Source organism: Elgaria multicarinata, chromosome 11, assembly GCF_023053635.1.
Source record: "Elgaria multicarinata webbii isolate HBS135686 ecotype San Diego chromosome 11, rElgMul1.1.pri, whole genome shotgun sequence".
NCBI classification, from domain to species: domain Eukaryota; kingdom Metazoa; phylum Chordata; class Lepidosauria; order Squamata; family Anguidae; genus Elgaria; species Elgaria multicarinata.
The window spans coordinates 304,019-324,375 of record NC_086181.1 but is presented as its reverse complement, the minus strand read 5'-3'; the positions used below and the strand labels follow the sequence as shown (position 1 = coordinate 324,375).

Here is a 20,357-nt window from a genome sequence, read left to right as displayed (position 1 = left end):
AGAAATAAATACAGGTTGCATCTTTCTGCATGATGCCTAATAAACGTAGGGAATTCAAAACCACCAGAGATGGGCACAGGCTATTTTAAATGCTGCATTGTTCAAACAAACTGGATTAATCAAGGAATGACCTTCCAAGCAATTGCAAGATTGCCCCTGATTAGCCTGGCACCATGTTAGAAAAGTTGGCATAGTGCTACCATTACTGGCTTCTCAGGAAGGAAAAATGATAATTAGTGTGCCTCACCACATAATTCTGACCAGGGTATAACTTCAGCCTGCAGCCTTACAGACTTCCTTGGGAGTAAACCCTACTGAAATCAGTAGGGCTTTAATTCCAGGAAGCATGATCCAAAAAGCACAGGCTTTTTCATTGTATATTATTTTTTATAATAATAATTTATTATTATTATTATTATTATTATTATTATTATTATTATTATTAATAATAATAATTATTAAATAATAATAATAATAATAATAATAATAATAATAATAATAATAATAATAATATCCCACCTTTTTCCCAATACTGGACTCAAGGCAGTTTACAAGATTAAAACATATACAATTAAAACATATAAATATAAATTTACAAAAGATAAAATAGAATTAAACCCCTGTAATATTAAAAACATTTTTTAAAAAATTAAAAATCCAATACAAGAACACAGGTCCAGAGTATTCCCAAAGACCTGACGGAACAAAGACGTTTTTGCCTGCCTCCAAATGTGTAACAAGGAGGGAGTTCCAGAGTTTTGGAGCAGCCACTGAGAAGGCATTGATTTTACGCACACGCTAACTTCAGCAAATTTAACCAACCAAAAAACCTAATCTAATTCATCAACTCAGATATCTTTACATGGGTCAGAGCATCCACCTCCAAAAAGAACACAAGATATAAACAGAAGATTGGAGAAATTCGTGGACAGATCTATCAATGGCTATTTACCATGAAAACTCCCTTTGTTATCTTCATAATATCTGCACTACTGATGTTAAGCTCTTGGGGACCAGCCTTGGAGAGCTCCTTTAGAGTACTGATGGGTTCTGATTGAAACCCGGAGCGGATTCACTGCCCCACTGACTTCGGAGCCACCAGCCACTACTGCCTCATCCTCGTGCCTCAGTTCACAAGAGAACACCACCTTGCAGCAGTAGTTTCTATTTCACCGCTAGCCCGTACGTACGTGGTCACCTGGAAAAATCCTTACCTACTGCAGGGCTGGGAAAAGACTCCTGCCTTGGAAACCCTGGGTGAACCACTGCCAGTCAGTAGAGATCAGCTTTCCCCAATCTGATGCCCTCCAGGTGTGTTGGATTACAAGTCTCATTATCCCCAGCTGGGGAGGGTGGGAATTGTAGTCCCATACTTCTGGAAGGCACCGTGTTGGGGAAGGATGGCGTAAATAATGTTTAGATAAAAGGTACTAAGCCTCAGGCCCATAGGCCAAATTGGGCCTGCGGGCGAGATCCGGCCCACTACCGGGCCAGATCCTGCCCTCCGTGATTCCCCAGATGGGCCCACCCCTTCCTTGGGCCCATTTCTCCTCCCCACCACTGACTGTTTGGTGGTTTCCCAGCTCTTTTGTGCAGTTTTCCCCCCTTTGAAAAGAATTTTAATGCCTCTCCTGATAACTGGCAGTGGGAGCTTTAAGCTACAATACGCTGGCAATTCTTGGATTCTGGCTCCTCGTCTCTCTTGCAAGCACCAAGAGCTTCTCTTAATTTGAATTCGGCTCTCGGACAGAAAGAAGTTCGACACCCCAGGCTTGCTTGAGCCAATGGCGTGGCCGGGTATAAGGCACTTTGCTATGCGTGTTTTCCAGTCCTCAGTCTCTCTCCCGTGACTTCTCACAACCACTGAACAGCAGCAAGCTGAAAACCTGCAAAATGCTGGGACTAAACAGAACGGCAGCATTCGGATGCAAGGTCCTCCGGCGCACTTCCTCGTGGCTTTCACGCCAGCACACCTGTGCGTCTCTGTCCTCTTGGACAAGATGCCGGAAGGATGACTCATGCCAGAAAGATTAGTCGCCAGGAACAGAGCAAGCAGAGCAAACCAGGGTGTTTTGTTCCATATACCAGGCACTTCAAGAGCTGCCGTGGATGGAACAGTAACCCCCCACTCCATCTGCTGCCCCCACCTGCCCCCAAGTACTAAAGTTGGGCTCAGCTATTGTTTTCCTTCACCAAAGGATCCCTGTAAGGGGGGGCGGGGGATCCATGACTGATTTACAGAAATTTTTGCAAGCAGGATATATTTGGTCACAGATGTTTCCTGAAGGCAACACATTAAAAATCCGGAAGAATGACCAAGTCTGATGTGGCTTTTTCCACACGTTGCCGCCTTAGGCATTGGGGTCGGGCCAAGGCTAAGCAACGGAGTGCTCGCTTTGCGTGCCGAATGCCCCAGGCCCCATCCCTGGTTAAAAGGTGCTAGGAAAAACCTTCCTTTGCCCAAGATCTCAAAGAGAGACTTCCAATAGAGGTTTACACCAGCAAATAGTCCACCCTGGTATAAACCGGCTCCCTAGATTCCTGTTCCTTCCCAAGCGGGAGGAAAAAGTGGCATCAGCAGATACTGCCAAGGTAAGTCTGACATGAACAGGCTACGTTGGGCAGCATTCAGTCTTGGAGATCCAGGATGCCTTTTAGCACATCTTCCACAACCTTGGCCACACTGGCTGGGAATGATGGGAGTTGCAGTCTAAGGACATCAGTTTTGGGGAGGCTGATTTAGAGAGGACATTAGCCACGTGCCTGCCAAGTATTGGGATCGCCTGAATGCTGCAGTACGGCCTAGTTTGGCACTACAACCTGGAGAATTTCAAACATGCGAACAGGGGAAATGACTGAGGGCAAGGATTGGTGCGACGGCTGCTGATGTCACAACAGTCCTCAATTCGGTCCTAGCAGAGCCTTTTCCTGCCTGTTGATGCCAGTGGAAAAGGTCCCAGGTTTCCCACTCTCAGTTCTCTTCCAGCCTTCCCCTGATGTGTTGGACTGCATCTCCCATTATCCCCATCCCATGTGGGCAACAGTGCTGCTGGCTGGGGAGATGATGGAAGCTGTAGTCCAACCCATCTGGAGGGTACCAGGGTGAGGAAGGCTGTATGAGGGTAGGAAGCCTCTTAAGACATGATGCGCTATTGATCGCTGGCTTGTAGGCAAGCTGTTCACTCCAAGCCTCATTAATTTCTAGGAACATAGGAAGCTGCCCTATACAGACCCTTGGTCCAGATAGGCCAGTATTGCAGACACTAACTGGCAGCCATGGCTCTCTAGGGTTTCAGGCAGGAGTTTCCCCAGCCCGACCTGTACAGGCCATTGATCAAACCTGGGACCTTCTGCCCGCTGAGCTGGGGGCCTTCCTTTCAACGACAGGAGTACGTTCATATAGCCCCATGTAGAGAGGGATCATTTCATATCCCCCTAATATGGGGATAATCTAAACAGCCCTACCTGGTCAGGTTGTTGGAAGGCTCACCAAGCTGGTGCACATTTTGAGGTCCTCCGAATCTGCTAGGTGAATCTGTTCCTGTAGTCCTCGTCCCTTTAACCACTGCCCCTATTCGGAGAACATTCCCGCCTCTCGCCCAGTATGAGGTTGCCAACTAATTTGGGCTGGGGGGCACCTGCGCCTCCAAGAGTAGGGTGACCCTATGAAAAGGAGGACTAGGCTCCTGTATCTTTAACAGTTGCATAGAAAAGGGAATTTTAGCAGGTGTCATTTGTATGCATGCAGCACCTGGTGAAATTCCCTCTTCATCACCGCAGTTAAAGCTGCAGGAGCTATACTAGAGTGACCAGAAAGAAAGGGAGAAGTGAAAGGTGTGTGCATATGTTACCGTAAAGTAAGACTTGCCTTACGGTAACATATGCACACACCTTTCACTTCTCTCTCTCTCTCTCTCTCTCTCTCTCGGAAGCCTACAAGATTTTCGTGTTCACTTATCTACACTCCGCCGCACCCCCGGAGACTCCCACCCAACCCTACACCAAATCTCCGTCTGTTTAACAGCCCCCCCACCCCTCTTCTCCGCCACCCCTCCAGCAGTGACGTGAACGTCGACGCCAACGTCATACGGTCTCCTCCTCCGTCCGTGACCTACGGAAGCAGCCATCTAGCCAAGTTCTGTGAATGTTCGTGGGGTTTGATGTTTATGTATGGAAGGTTCGTGGGCTTTGGTGTTTATGTCTGAAGTTTGGCCTTCAGACATAAACACCAAAGCCAGGGTGGGCGCGGCCTTTTCCCCAACGGGTCACTCGGGTGTGGAGAAGACTACTCCAGTTACCCGACCAGTGGGATTATGGGAGGAGAGGTCGGGGCTTAGTCTGGATTTATGCCCCAATCTCTCCTCCAGCTCTGACGGTCCTCCTGATTAAAACGCAGAGCCCCAACAGCAGCACGTCCAGATGAAATGACAAACCACGGGGTGGTTCCTGTATTATCTCTGTAAGAACACTGGGGAAAATCCCAAATGGAGATGCTTCTCCTAAGGCGGAGAAAGGTGTGAGGGATGCCGACCTGGCGGAACATTGGTCATCAGCAAGTATGGCTGTTCTTGCAATCCAGGCATGTGCAGCCAGCCGCTGATGTTTTACTGCCGATCAAGTTACCTCAGGGGTGGTTCTCTCTCCTCTCATTCCCTCCCTCGAGCTCTATGCCTTCCGGACACTCCAGGTATAATCTGGATTGTTCTTCTGCTCTAAAGGCCGGTCCAGGGGCAACCGGTGGTCGAGGGGAGACTTGGCATCAAGTGGGGATTTCTGGGAGGGTGGGGAGCGAGGGTCTGGGACTTGAGAGTGAGGAGGTGGAAGCAGCTGTTTGTAATCAGCCGATTTGTCTGGGTGGAAGGGCCGGTAATGGTCCGACGGCCCCTGGCTGTGGTAGCCCGTGGTGTAGTAAACTCACGCACACACCGAGGTTTGAGGGCCGAAGTGAGGACCGAAGTGAAGTTTATTGAACATACACAGAGTTTAAGTAGCCAAATCCCTGCTCCTTCTTCCCCCTCCCTCTCAGCCGAAATCCCTTTGATCACCTTGCTTGTATCCTGAATCAACACCCTTAATCCCTTCTGTCTCCCGAGTTAGTCTGCCCTCGTGTTTGTTCCATGCTAATCTGGAAGTTCAACAGGACATGCTTGCAGTCAAACAATGGCCAATTAACTGGGAGGAAGATAACGACAAAAGCCCGTTTGCCCCTGGACAGTCTTCTGTCAACGTGGAGTTCCAGGCCTGTGTGTCATACTTCATCTCCCCCTTTCTTTATTAATTTTATTGTGCAGAAAGGGTGTTGTCCTGATGAACTCCCTGGGCATGATTAGACAGTTGCTTATAGAACTTATGTACTTGCTCTGGGCAATCATTTGTATTTGATCTGGGCGATAGGGTTTCAGAGGGGTGCTTTTCTGCCAGCAACAGCTACACATTTGCACAAGATTATTGAATAAGACATTAGGGATACATTGAATAAACTAACAGGCGACTATTAAAACAAGTATTGCATGTATTGTATTAATACAATACAATACATGCAATACTTCAAGAAAGATTAATATAATACAATACATACCATACTCTACTTCAAGAGAGAATTTAGTCAGCTGAGAGGGAAGTACAACTACAATCTCTCTCACTAGTGTTGAGGCACGTTTTGTTTGGAGTGGGCTACAACTGTTTGTAAATTCCAAGTTAAGTTTGTACTTTGTGGGAATTGTCCGGCAGGTTAAAGCTTTGCAAGGGCAAGTCCTTCTTTATACAGGAGTAAAACAATTTCACTCAAGTTCTATTTTTATTCAGCTGAGATATCAGTTCTTGATGGGACAGAAATTTTTAGAGCAAAGCAAGTCTTTTTGCTGGGTTCAACGGTAACCAAGTTATCTGGAACGTGCTTACAGTCCATTGTGGGTCTTCTCACTGGCTGAAGCAAATAGTCCATATGAAATTGTTGGGCAGCTTGTTTTTGGGCTCTTGTGGTCTTTGGATGCTGGAAGACTAATGTAGCTGATGTCATCTGGACTCTGGTACTGCAGTTCATCCGGGTTTCATCTTTCATTATTATTTTCTTGAGAGGACTTCTTGCATCTCTTTAGGGTTAGGATGGTGTTGACAACAAAAACCTGCATATTGGGAATAAACTACAAAGAGGTGTGGACTCTCTCCATCACTGGATGAAGAGCAAGAACAAAACAAGAACTATGTACATGAATCTGTGCATTTTCTTCTTTAAAATTTAGAGGCTAAGTTTTCACTCTGCACATGCTCTTGGCTAGGCTGCCAAGGGCTAGTTAAAGCTGAATGAAACTTTCAATCAGGGGGCTTTAATGGCTCTGAATGTGAGCGACAAAGAAAGGGTCTTATAAGACCTGTTGTCATGTTAAAAAAGCCATTATATTTGTATCAACTTTTTGGGGGTAACATAAGCTTTAGGTAAATTAGCAATAATAAAGCACACATTTTGGAAGTCTAACATAAGATTCAATTTTGAAAGCAGATACATTAGCAGTGCGAGAATAGTTTCTCACTGCTGGGTGATGGGATTAAAATTAGTCATTGCGAGCTCTTCTCCCATCTGCATACAAGGTGGGCGCATGAAGGAATGGAACATGAGAACGGAGGTCTCGTAGGGGGAGATGATGAGTCAATACACATTAAAACAAGCGTTGGGGGAGGTGAAAAGAAAAGATCCCACAAACTCATCTATTGATATTTGCAGTGCTACAGACATTTGCAGAAGGCGTTCAATCTGTATTTTAGTGAGAGGGAAACAAATTAGGGAGGTGGTGAGCTCTCTTACACTAGAGGCATTCAAGGAGCAGCTGGACAAGCATCCGTCAGGGATGCTTTAGGGTGGATTCCTGCATTGAGCAGGGGGTTGGACTCGATGGCCTTGTGGGCCCCTTCCAACTCTGCTATTCTATGAAACCTTGACTAGCTTCTATGCCAAGGCTTTGAAGCACATGCTTCATTCTCTCTGCTCTGAAATCTGCATAAGCTTGTGTTTGGAAAACAAAAGGCCAACAGACAGTGACTATTTAACATACCCTGGGGGCAGGGCAGGTTTTTCATGATTTAGGACAGAAACTGTAAAAGCAACTTTAATTAGCTTTTGCCAGAGGAATGGTGGAAAAAACAGTCCTTTAAATCAATCACTATAACTTGGAAATCTTTGGGGGGATTAGATTCAGGTTGGGCGGTTAGTTATTTTGAACTAATTCATGCAGAGCAATGAATTTCTCTTTAGAGAGTATTGCTCTATCTATGCTGGTGTTGTGGTAAGCCAGGTAAGAGGGATTGGCAGATGAGAACAAGCTCTTTTTGGTTTGGCTCTTTTTACAAGAGCTACAGCTACGATGCTAAAATGGTGAGAGGCTGTGCCAATATTCTTGCAGGTTTTAATCATATTGGCTGGCTCAGAGTTTATGCCTGGCTCTGTAATGGCATGGATACATCTGAAAAAAGGACGTTGGGCTGGGGCAACTCTGCGTTAACGTGTGAAGGCTTTGAAAGCTGTTTCTGAGGAGATTTGGAGAGTAGCTGCTGGCTGATGCTTTTTAACTCTCCAGGCGCTAGGGCTTGGATCAAGTAACCCTAACAATTGAGGGGGCCTGCTGTGAAGCGGAAGGATTTGTGGCAGAGGTGCCCAAAGCTGCACCAAGATGGTGCTGGCACAGTTAGAATCAATTACTCTTGGAATAGTAAACATTCTCTTCTTCTCACGGCTTGAGCCGGGAAGTACTAAGCCTAAATATCTAGAAGGCAAGGGATCAGAAAATTGGGAGGAAACTACCTGCACTTCTCTGGGAAATTTAAATTCTACTTAAATAGATAGGATCTATTCTTGCACTGCCACTTGTGGCTGCAGGCTTCAGGGCGTGTGTGGGACTTCAGGCGCGCTCGTCTGAACATGGCCCGCTCGTCGCGCAGGGAGGAAGCGCGCTTCCCAGGCCCGTTTTCCCAAGCGGCCTCCTTCCCCGTGCGACGGCGCGGGGCTTTGGTCTGCATTTCTGGCTGCCGCTGCCGCGCACACTCTTGACCCAGCCTCGCCTGGAGAAGCGGCGCGGCAGAGGCACCCCTAAAGCACTTCTGAGCTTAGGCCAGCGGTCTGGGCAACCTGCTGCATTCCCACCCCACCTCACTCGCTCTCTAGCACTGACTTGGTGCTTTTGTCGCTTATGGCTGGTGGCAGCTCTGCGGCGGCGCTGCGCTGCCCAGCCGCCTTGCCGAGAGATCTGGGCTCTGTGGGCAGCGGGCGGCGGCGCAGAGGAGGAGGTGGAGGCAGAGCTGGCAGGATGGCGAGGGGGCTTGTGCGCCTGCTGCCGGGGGAGGAATGAAAGGAGGAAGGAGGCGCAGCTGCTGTGTGGAGCAGCGGCTGGACGCAGCGAAGGGAGCCCTCCTGGCCTGCTTGCCTGCCTGGGGGAGGTGGATGCGAGTGGCCGCTTGTCCGCCTTCACGGGCTGGGCTGTTGCTGTTGGCAAAATGCTCTGTGCTTGAGGCGTGTTAAAGACAGGGCATGGCAAGGGTTTATAATCTACAATACAGGCACTCTGTGGTTTTAATTGGCCAGTATCGTGCACAGGACATGAGAAAGACATTTCTGACAATTTTACTATGTCTCTTTGTTTACAAGTTAACTGGACTTGCTGAGACGAAACAATTTGAGGTGGCTGTGGATCAGGAGTTGGTACTGACGTAAAAGTGGGGTCTAGGGAAGATTTTGGCTGACATATCTCTATTGCATTATAGTGCAGTGGCAGATTAATGCTCAAACCACTAGTAGCTAAAACGTACTGAGGTGGGTTTTCCTCAGGAGCGGGTGCCAATGCAAAAGCAGAAACCACAGGGGGTGCTGGCTTACAAATTTCGACTGCTTTGTACTGGGGTGGTGGATTAACGCTTAGCCTGCCAGTAGGCAAAGTGGCTGAGTTTATTTGATGGAATTTTTCAATAGCTACTAGGCATTGGAACCAGGAAAGCAAGATTTCAACTGAGGCGCAAGGTTCTTGATGCAAAACAGTCCCTATTTTTTCCCAATCTGATAAGCAAAACGACCCGCGTTCTGAATACCAGGGACAGACTTTACCTATCTCACCAACCAGCTTCTGAAACAAGGACTCTGTGCCATGCCCTCCTGTCTCATTGACTATGCGGGTTAACTCTGCCGTGTGTTTCTGCTGGAGGTTGGATAGCCCGCAGCCCATACTCACCGCTTGAAGGGGCCTTCTTAGAAGACGGGGGTCTCGAGGAGACGAGGGGTGCACCACTGTGGCCTATGCCAGGCGACGATAAGTATGTTTGGCAGCTGCTAGTGGTGGTCCCTGTGGATGGGCGCCACTCTGTAGTAAACTCACGCACACACCGAGCTTTGAGGGCCAAAGTGAGGACCGAAGTGAAGTTTATTGAACATACACAGAGTTTAAGTAGCCAAATCCCTGCTCCTTCTTCCCCCTCCCTCTCAGCTGAAATCCCTTTGATCACCTTGCTTGTATCCTGAATCAACAGCCTTAATCCCTTCTGTCTCCCGAGTTAGTCTGCCCTCATGTTTGTTCCATGCTAATCTGGAAGTTCAACAGGACATGCTTGCAGTCAAACAATGGCCAATTAACTGGGAGGAAGATAACAACAAAAGCCCGTTTGCCCCCGGACAGTCTTCTGTCAACGTGGAGTTTGTTAGAAATGAATAAATATGTTACTTTTTCATATTACAATGTTTAATATAAGGAGAAAATATAATGGCTAATGCATTATTAAAAATATTATAAGGGATTCTGAAAAGGGACAGCTAAAAGCAATGTTATAACTGAAGCATAACCAATGGGCAGGAAACACCCCAATGGTTTTAGCCGTTAGACTATTCAGTTGAAGTAAAAAGAGAACAAAACGGAACTTGTGGCTGGACTGGTGGTCAGGAGAAATGAAAAATAGAACCAACCGAAAACAGTAGTTGATAACAGCATCTGTTGTTTTCTGAACTCATGACCTTGTGGTTTAGCTAACAGGAAGGGGAGGGAATGAATAATTAGAGCAATAAAAGAGGTGGGATCTTGGAGAATAAATTCTTAATATGGAAGTAAGTAAATAATAGTGGGTGGAATATCAAATGAAATAGAAAAGCAAGTAAACAGAGGCGGGACCAAAAGGCATGTTGGGATAGGCTGTAACCCCTTAAGTCTCTAACCAATAACGAGACCGGGGAGGGACCTCTTCAGCCGGGCGAAAGGTATAAGAAGGCTTAACATGTGCTTGGGGTGTGTGCCTACTTTGCTAGAGCACCCAGACTTGCAATTCTGTATTAATAAAAGGAACAGAGTGCTTTAACCATTGTCCTTGAATCTTTATTAAAATCGCATTTCTAACAATTTGGGGGCTCGTCCGGATACAGCCATCGTGGCCGCTGACAATCGGTGCCAGACACAGGGAAGACGCGTCCTGCTGAGTTCTAGCAGTCCCTTTGGGTGACACCAAGGGCCAGTGGTCTGACTGGCAAAACTCCTGGATCATTTGGACTGGTGAAACCACTTAGGGATTCAAATGTAGGCACTGCATCGACCAGGCAACTTCGTGCATGAACCAAGGTAAGAAAATTGACTATTAAGTATTGCCTTGGTGGTCGAGGGTGGACCGTGGAGTGGAGTGTGTTGACTGGTGTTTGAGACGTGCCCAAGAGGCATGAAGCGAGTGTGGAGTCTTGGATCCGCGTTTCCATTTTGTCCGCGAGGTGAAGCGATTGAGAAATTGACTGTTGAATGACATATCCACATCTTGGGTAGACGTTTTGTGGTTCATGCTTAGCCCCAGGTATTGGGTAGACATTTGGCAGTTCTCACTTAGCCCCAAGAAGTATCCACAACCCGGGTAGACGTTTTGCAATAATTGCTTAGCCCCGGGTTCCACAATGGGAAATAAATTGGCCAAGAATGGGAAGGACCTGTTTTCAGTGAATGTTTCCATGACATACCTCCAGATAGTCCGATGGGGAGGATGTTGAAATGCTAGGAATATTTATCTTGTAGAAGAGGGAAAGATAAAAATAAATAAATGATTAAGTATTGTTGTGTTGAATGGCCAAAGAAAAGTGTAAAACCTCCTCCTGTTTTCTGGCCAAAATATGGGTCTGATGAAGCCTGGTTGCGTCAGACTTTAAACTTCTATGTTAACAATAAAACTCCAGGATCACAAGAAAAGGTATGCCTCCTGTTGGATGACCAAAGATAATAAGGTGCAGTTAATACCCCTAAAAATCCACAGGAAGAAGAAGTAAGTCAAAATACCAAAGACATCTGAATTTTAAATCATGAATTTAAAATAGGAACCCTTAAATTGCCTGCCTCCTCCTTATGTATTTCTGCCTAACCAAGCTGGTAACATAGTGCCAAATGCACCATGAACAAAGGGGGGGGGTGGCAGAAGAGGAGGGAGAAAAATAGAAGAGAAAGAAACAGAAACTCCAGGTGTATGCCTGTGTCAAAACCTGGAAATTGCCGTGTACAAGAGCCCTGTATGTGGTTCGATTGTGGTTGTGAGAACATCGCAGCTAGATTCACCAAGTTAAAGTCAGGCTGCCCAGAAACAGCAAAAACACTATAAAGAAAACGTGTAAGATCTATAAGATGTCATTAGGTTGAAGTTAAAAAGATTAGTGACTTTGAGCCAAGAAAATTGGCCACTCTTCACCAGAGTAACCCACATTACCATGGCCTACCGAAGGTATATTTGAAACAGACAGGCTCACGCACTTGAAACATTATTTAGAAGGAGGGGGGGAAACCATCTCCTTTTCCTGTACCAGCAGCAGTTGTGGTTAGACAGCCAGAAGTAAAAAGACTTCAAGCCGACATGCCAACTCCCAAAAATAAAAGTGCTAGGTTATTTGCTATCCCTTCGTCCATAAGAATTCGAAGGTTAAGCATACCCGATTTGAGTAGAGCAGATATAGAACATAGAAAACTTTACTTGTCTAGACAGGTGGCCCAACCAAATGTGATGGGCTACTTGAACAGTGAGCTTGAAAAGACTTTGAAAAGCAAATGCAAGCATTCTATTTGGACTTGTCCTTTAGGAGTCCTTGGCCAAGATCCAAAGAGTCATGATAGAAAAAGTGAGAAGTTTACTAGACTCTAGCATTAAAAATGCTCCCTGTAAATTGTTTCCTGTGAAAAAAATTTGCCGCCCCAAATCAAGCTCCAGTCAGAGCTTACCAGCTTTAGAATTCAGCTGATAATTAGAATTTTGAACAGAGATTACTTAGGCCTTACGGTCTAGCTAGAAAACCCTTCCCCACTGGAGAACTTGTTTTAACAGAAGGAGACCTCCAGTTGTCAGATTTGTGGGGGGGGGGGGGGGAAGGAATAAAAAATTGCCACACCTAAAATCTAAAAATTTCTCCAGCGTTCGAGAGAAAGAATGAGACAATATTCTGGATTGTCTCCAGATGATCCAGTGAAACAGGGTCTTTTAACAATTAATTTTGTCACTAAGAGTTGGCCAGACGTGGCTAAGAAATTACAGGAAGTTGAAGGATGGAATGAGCTAAAGCAGCCGCTTAGAGTGGCAGATCTCAGAGAAGCACTGTGTGTGTATGTGCTCGCCTCCATGGGACCAGCGGGAGCCTCACCAGCCTGGCCCCCCCTTCTCATGAAGGAGAGGGGCCTCGCAAGGCGGACGCTCTGCTGACTGTCTAGCTGGCTGGCTGGATGGCTCCGCTTCCTTGGGAGGGAGGGGAGCTCACTGGACCCGATCTGAGGAGAAAGAGGAAGAGGAGAGACACGCGTAAAGCACCGCATGTGCGCGCGCAAGAAACAGGATGACGGGGGACACTTGCCCTCTATGCCTAGGCTGGTCTCCTTGGGAGCAGGGGCTGTCCAGGTCTGGGGGACTTGCTCCCGAGGAAACACCCCCTTCGGAGATCGAAGGCAAAGGGACTGGCACTGCCTGACACCCCTGCCCTTGTCGGTCTCCCTAGGAGCAAGACTTTGAGGAGTTAGATTCTTTTCTTGGGAGTGAAGGAAAGTCACCGTGTCTCTTTCTGTTTTTAGGGAGGGGATGGGGTAGGAGAGAAATGTAGAGCCCCCCCCCCCTTTTCCCTTCTAAGGTGTTCAAGGAGAAGCAGGCACCACTAAGGAAATGCCTGCTCCCCTGGTATGTTTCCTGCCAAAGGTGCAGAGAAGAACAACAAAAATAATGAAGGGTCTGGAGCATCTCCCCTACGAGGGAAGGTTACATCAATTGGGATTGTTTAGCTAAGAAAAGGGAAAAAAGGAGGCTGAGAGGAGACAGGATAGAGGTGTACAAAATGATGCATGGTATGGAAAATATAGATAGGGAGACATTTTTCTCCCTCTCTCAAAATACTAGAACCCAGTGGAGTCATCCCATGAAGTTAAGTGGTGGGAGATCCAGGACTAATAAAAGGAAAGACTTCTTCACACAGCGCATAATTAAATTATGGAACTCACTACCACAAGATGTACTGATGGCCACCAATCTGGATGGCTTCAAAAGCGGGTTAGATACATTTCTGGAAGTAAAAGATATATCAATAGCTACTAGCCCTGATGGTTGTGTGCTATCTCTAGTATTAAAACAATAAGCCTGTGTGCATCAGTTGCTGGGGAACATAGGTGGGAGGGTGCTGTTGCACTGTGTCCTGCTTGTTCATCCCTGGCTGATGGCTGGTTGGACACTGTGTGAGCAGAAGTGCTGCTGGATGGACCCTTGGTCTGATCCAGCATGGCTCTTCTTATGTTCTTATGTTTTAAATTTTGTGCTTGTTATTTTTTTCTCTCTACAAAACATCTGTTCTTAAAAATCAAAATTGCCAATTGGGGGCGGGGGGGTGCCAATAGCTCGCCTTGCCTAGGGCGCAAATTAGTCTGGCACCAGCCCTGACTAGATACAAAAAACAGTTTAAAGATGAAAGTACATCTAAGAACAGATCTGGATGAAATGTGCTATCAAGCAAATAACTGATTGGCTCCTGAATGAGCCTCTCAGTGAAATTTTAGAGAAATCTGCACTGCTGCTTTTAAGGCGCTTTGAAGCACTTTGAAAACGTTCTTTTGAAAACTGTATATGCAGTGTGTCCTGGGTCCCAGCAGTTGTCAGAACTGTTAGGGGGCACTTTTAGAATGCTTTGGAGCAGTGGTGTAGATCCTGCCCAGGTGCTAGGATGACATGCGAGGAGAGAGGGAACAGTTAGAAACAGAGCTGTGAACTAAGCAGTTGCAGCAGCTTTGGGCCTTTTGGGAGGGGCCTCAAAGAAGCCAAGGAGATGGACCTAAATGTTATTACTGTAAAAAGAAAAGCCATTTCCAAAACCAGTGCTGGCTGGGGCAGAGAAGTGGGGTCAAAGTAAATACTGTCCTGAGACACAAGCCCCAGAGCCTAGAGATGAGCAATCCTGAACCCCAAAAACTACACCCTCCAGTTTGGAGTGTTAGCATTTGGCATTGTGGGAGTGGATTTGTGGTTGAATTAAAACACCCCAAACTCCTGCATTGAGCTTGCCAACTTACAAAGGAAAAATGATTTCTTTTGTATTAATATGGCTAATTGTAGTGTGATTGTTCAGCAGCAGTCAGTGGCATATTTCCACCTTGTCTGGGAGCAGGTGCTGCATCTGCTTTGTGTGTAGAAAGTTTTTATCAAATCAGAGATTGACTTGATATGAATAGATATTGCATAGAGAATCCAGATAAATCTATTACCTTGAATCCAATATCTTGTTTTCTTTGTTGAAGACAACATATCTGATATCCACACAATTAAGAAATTTAGGAGTGAACCACTCCCAAGAAAGTTAGAAGGGGCCTACAAGGCCATCAAGTCCAACCCCCTGCTCAATGCAGGAATCCACCCTAGAGCATCCTTGGCGGTTGGTTGTCCAGCTGTCTCTTGAATACCTCCAATGTGGGAGAGCCCACCACCTCCCTAATAGAGGTTGTGTTTGTTCTGTCCCAGGTATGAAGCATAAAATAGATAGTTTTTGATAAATCAAAGGGCTTATCTCTAAATATCCACACTAATGTTCAATGTTCCTTTTCAATTTGCTACGTAGCTAGACTAATTTGTAAACCTAAGAATTTCATGACAGCTGTGGGAGGCCCAATGGCCAAATAGCCCTCTCATTGAGAAATTGCTTGAAAGAATCTTAATTTCAAAAATATAGCTGTCAAAGAAAGATGGAGAAGTTAAAAAAAAATAGAGTGTGGATATCTTATGGTGTTAAGCCAGTTGCATCCTGAGACTTAATTAAGAATTATGTAATATGTATAGAGTTTTTAAAAGTAATTGAATTTACTAATGCTGTAGAGAGATTTGAATGTTCAGTTACCTTAACTACCTTTGTTATGATAAAATAACTGATTTCCCACTACTCCCTTCGCCCAATCTCTTCTCTCCCGTCCTTCTTCCAAGATCCCCCATTTCCCTCTCCCCAAATGCCACCCTTGGGTGATTTCTAAGTGATTTAGATGAGTAGAATAGACCCCCTGCTCCCAGGTGGGAGAGAGGGGTCCCATTTGCCTATTTGGGTGGGGTCGGTTGCTCAGGGGTGAGAACGGGCCCTAGCCGCTGGTTAAAACATCAGGCACTTGACACACACACACATCTCTTGTTTCTCCTTCCCCACAGTTCAGTGGGAAACCAGGGAGAGAAATAAGAGGTGAGAAGCACACCCATTGGAAAGAATGTCAAGCGCCAAAGGGGGGGGGGAACCAGGGAGGGAGTGGTGGACAGGTATTGGTTGAGGATGGTAAAGTATGTGACAAGAGGGTCCCAAGATTCATTGCTGGGAGAGTCATGTGATGGTGGAGTTTGCGAGGCTGATGGATTCACTCGCCCATCTAGGCATGTCGGGAGGGCAGGGAGAAGGATTGGTTGTGACGATCTGAACAAGCACTGCTCTGAGCCCTTTCCCTTACGTTGCCAAAGGGGGGGGGGAGACCTTTGTACAAAGAGATTTTTTTAAGTACCTGAAGTAGAAGTGGACTTTCCTTTTAAGACTGCATCTGGAATTGAGTTGTAGTCCACAATTTTTGTAACACCTTGCTAAGAATTAGAATAGAATTCCACATCTTTGGGTACCTCCTTGAATCTAAAGAAATAGTTTTAATTCTTCCCTGAGTATTAATGAGTCTTAGAAATAGACTGAATAGAAGACAGAGTGATTGTCACCGGTAATAATGTTAAAGAATTTCCCGGAGGAACTGAAGGGCAGATTAAGTAAATTATTAATAGAAAAAAATAAAATGAAATTAAAGAATTGGTTGAGAGAAATGAATACAAGAGAAGATATGGAAGAGGTTTTAAAAGATAAAACATTAATCTGGTTAGATTTATAAGCAATTAGAACAGTGGACTAAAAAGTGGGTAAGAGAAAATAGAGAATGTAGAGAAATGACGAAGTTTGAGGAACTAATAGTTAAAAGAGAAAAATGTAAGGGAGAAAGTTCAGCGTTAAAAGGGTTAATGAGTGAAATATATAAAATATTGCTGGAGAAAGGGTCGATGGATAGTTCAGGAAAAATGGTATGGGAGACAGATTTGAAGGTACAAATAGGACATCAGAGCTGGGAGGGACTTTGGAAACAAAAAGTGTTGAGAAATATGTCAGTGAGAATAAAAGAGAATTATTTAAAAATTATATGGAGGTGGTACCTAACCCCGATTAGATTGAATAAGAAAAATAATCAGCATTCAGCAAACTGTTGGAGAGGTTGTGGGGAAAAAGGAACGTATTTACATATGTGGTGGGAATGCAAATATGTACAAAGATTGTGGAAGATGGTGTTTTTGGAGATTGAAGAAATAGTGGGAATGAAGATAGAACAAACACCAAAAGTTGCATTACTGTCACTATTTGAAGATTTAAAATGTGGAAAAGAAATTAAAGAATTGATATCGAGTTTGCTGACTGCAGCACGATTGATGGTAGCTAGGAACTGGAAGATTCAAGGGGAATATTTTATTGAAGAATGGTATAAAGAAGTATGGGATATAGCTATTAATGATAAATTTACTTCTAATATTATGTGGAGAAGAGGAATAGCTAAAACAAATGAATTCGAAGGAATTTGGAAACAGTTCCTAATATTTGTGTTTTCTAAGGGAAGTGGGAAACTGCCAGCAGAAGAAAGTATGAGATTTTGGAATCAGGAATGAGATCCCGAGGTGGGGGGTGCACTTATATGTTAAGTTTGATTATGTTATGTAGATATGATATTATGTATTCAACATTTATTCAACATTTATGTAGTATGTTGTTTTCTTTAATTGTAATGCTGTATGTTTAAGTATTGTAAAAATAAAAAATATATAAAAAAAGAAGACAGAGTGATTTATAATTAGAACCATAAGATAGTTTGACAAGAAATCCCAAACTAATGAGTGTGCAAGAAGATTTCTTCACAGGTTTTTCAAAGCACCAGACCTAGAAGCCACAGGTCTGCTGCCTGCTGCCAAACTAAGACAACAGAAGTTATAAGCTGGAAGCAAGAGAGTTTGGACCCTTGTTCCTGACTGACTACTGTGACTGTTCTAGTATATGAACAACTGGCAAGTATTTGACTGTCCAACACATATAGAAAATGTTTGGAGAGTCTATAGCTGTAAGACTGTCTCTACCAAGAAAGAAATAATCTGTTGTGTTCTAAGCCTACACAGACTGTTAGCCCAAATCTAAAAATCCAAGCAACATATGTGAAAAGCTGAACCTTGGATGCCATGGAAGTGATCCAGATGACCCATCTGTACCGAAGACTGAGAGTTATCCAGATCTGATCGAGAGGTTAAAAGACGAAGCAAGCTGCCAGGAGGAAGCTGGAAAGCCCCCTGTGAGCACTAAAGACAGGTGTCCAGTGGGGGAGAGTGCTGAAGCCAAATAGCAAGAGCCCCCTCCATGGAACGACATCTGGTCAATCAGCATGGCTGTCTTTGTGAACTCAGATCAGAGATATTCCTGAGATAACGAGGCATAATAATCCTCGCAACAAAAAGTCTGGATGCAGGCTAGTGAAGACCACTAAGAAAACAACTTGAGTCAATGCCATGGCAACAGCTCTGTGTACATTTACCCTCAATGTGTGTATTCTTTAACAGTGAGAGTGTGTACGCGGAGATAAGACATGGTCTAAGAACATGTGGTCCAGTCAAGAATACCCCTTTATATACTGATGTGAAAAAGACAACACAGAATAAATAAAGAGGAGGGATTGTTAGAAATGAATAAATATGTTACTTTTTCATATTACAATGTTTAATATAAGGAGAAAATATAATGGCTAATGCATTATTAAAAAAATTATAAGGGATTCTGAAAAGGGACAGCTAAAAGCAATGTTATAACTGAAGCATAACCAATGGGCAGGAAACACCCAAAAGGTGTTTTAGCCGTTAGACTATTCAGTTGAAGTAAAAAGAGAACAAAACGGAACTTGTGGTTGGATTGGTGGTCAGGAGAAATGAAAAATAGACCCAACCGAAAACAGTAGTTGATAACAGCATCTGTTGTTTTCTGAACTCATGACCTTGTGGTTTAGCTAACAGGAAGGGGAGGGAATGAATAATTAGAGCAATAAAAGAGGTGGGATCTTGGAGAATAAATTCTTAATATGGAAGTAAGTAAATAATAGTGGGTGGAATATCAAATGAAATAGAAAAGCAAGTAAACAGAGGCGGGACCAAAAGGCGTGCCGGGATAGGCTGTAACCCCTTAAGTCTCTAACCAATAATGAGACCGGGGAGGGACCTCTTCGGCCGGGCGAAAGGTATAAGAAGGCTTAACATGTGCTTGGGGTGTGTGCCTACTTTGCTAGAGCACCCAGACTTGCAATTCTGTATTAATAAAAGGAACAGAGTGCTTTCACCATTGTCCTTGAATCTTTATTAAAATCGCATTTCTAACAAGTTCCAGGCCTGTGTGTCATACTTCACCATGGGAGGCCGGTGGTCGGACATCCTCCTGAACTCCTGCTGGTGGTAATTCTGGGACCGGAACTCGTCTGATCTTCGCCGCTTGGAGTCATGGTGATGCCTGGACGGGAAGCAATCACACACAGGCTTCAGGTCAAAGAAGCTGGACAACCATCTGTCAGGGATGCTTTAGGGTGGATTCCTGCCTTGAGCAGGGGGTTGGACTCGATGGCCTTGTAGGCCCCTTCCAGCTCTGCTATTCTATGATTCTATAAGAGGCCTCGAGCAGCCTTATTATGGTCTGTTTCTGTTTGCATTTTATCCTTTTTAGGGTTTAAAATTTTGTATATTTGTTTTCTAATGTTCAATGTTTTAAACTTTTGTAAACTGCCCAGAGAGCTTCGGCTATGGGGCGGTATATAAATGTAATAAATAATAATATTAATAACCTCTGTTTCACCCCAGGGAGGGTGAGAGTTTCACTGGGAAAACAACACCATTGGCTAGGCTGGTTGGGAAAGATAGGAATTGTAGCCCAACAGCATCCGGAGAGCCACACGTCCCCCAGCTCTGCTTCAGGGGGAGAGGGCCCCACCCAGAGCAAAGTGAAATTCAACATTAAAACTATGGAATTCACTACCACATGAGATGAGGGCCACCAATTTGGATGGATTTTAAAAAGGGTTTGGGCTATCAATGGCTAGTGGTCCTGGTGGCCATATGCTACCTCCAGTATCAGGGGCAGTAGGCCTAGGTACCCCAGTTGCTGGGGAACATGGGCGGGAGGGTGCACACAAAGAAATTCAAATCCAAGACGAAGCAAAATGGCTCTTCCCCCCGGCCATTGTGAGATTAACAGCTCACCTGTCGTAATAGTCCCTGTGTCCTCGGTGGTCACGGTCACTGTTGTACTGCTCATATGGCCGCTTGCGAGATGGGTTATTCAGCCGGTTGTTCCCCGAGCTGCGTTGAGGCTCGCCACGCGGACGGCGTTCTCCGTAGCGTTGGTCCTTATACCAGGGTTCGTACTGGTGGTGCCGTTCTCCGCCCCACATCTGGTTGGCGTTGCCGCCGTAGTTGAATTTCCGCTCCCGCTGCCAGTCTCCTCGCTCTGCACAATGGAAGGGGGGGAAGGCAAGGCCCTTTCAGGGTGGGGAGTTCAGTTCCAGGATCCGTACGTGAGAACACCGGAGGGTCTCCCGGGCGGGATTTGTGAGTGAGCGCCAGCACCCAACATCCCTATCCTGCAAAGGCTGCAGGCACTGGCTGCCCGTTTCTTTCTGGGCACCAATCAGAGTATCAGAGATGATCTTTGAAGTCTTAAGCAGCTCAGGACTGGGATACCTTTAGGGAGCGACTCCTCCCATACTCAGCCTGGCCACACTCTTAAGATCAGACAGAGAGGCTATTTGCTTTATCCCAACGATGATGGAGCCACAGTT

The 20,357-nt window shown here is 45.3% G+C and overlaps 1 protein-coding gene across 1 annotated transcript in view; it reads right to left on the bottom strand.

Moving 5' to 3' along the window:
• Positions 1-20,357, bottom strand: part of LOC134406630 (chromodomain-helicase-DNA-binding protein 2-like) — a 48,028-nt gene that overhangs the window by 17,709 nt on the left and 9,962 nt on the right. Inside the window, exons 10-13 of the mRNA XM_063138147.1 lie at positions 19,780-20,026; positions 18,937-19,036; positions 12,620-12,743; positions 8,145-8,418 (exon numbers count right to left, since the gene is read on the bottom strand). Of these exons, the coding sequence (XP_062994217.1) occupies positions 8,145-8,418; positions 12,620-12,743; positions 18,937-19,036; positions 19,780-20,026 (745 nt within the window). The remainder of the gene's footprint in view (positions 1-8,144; positions 8,419-12,619; positions 12,744-18,936; positions 19,037-19,779; positions 20,027-20,357) is intronic.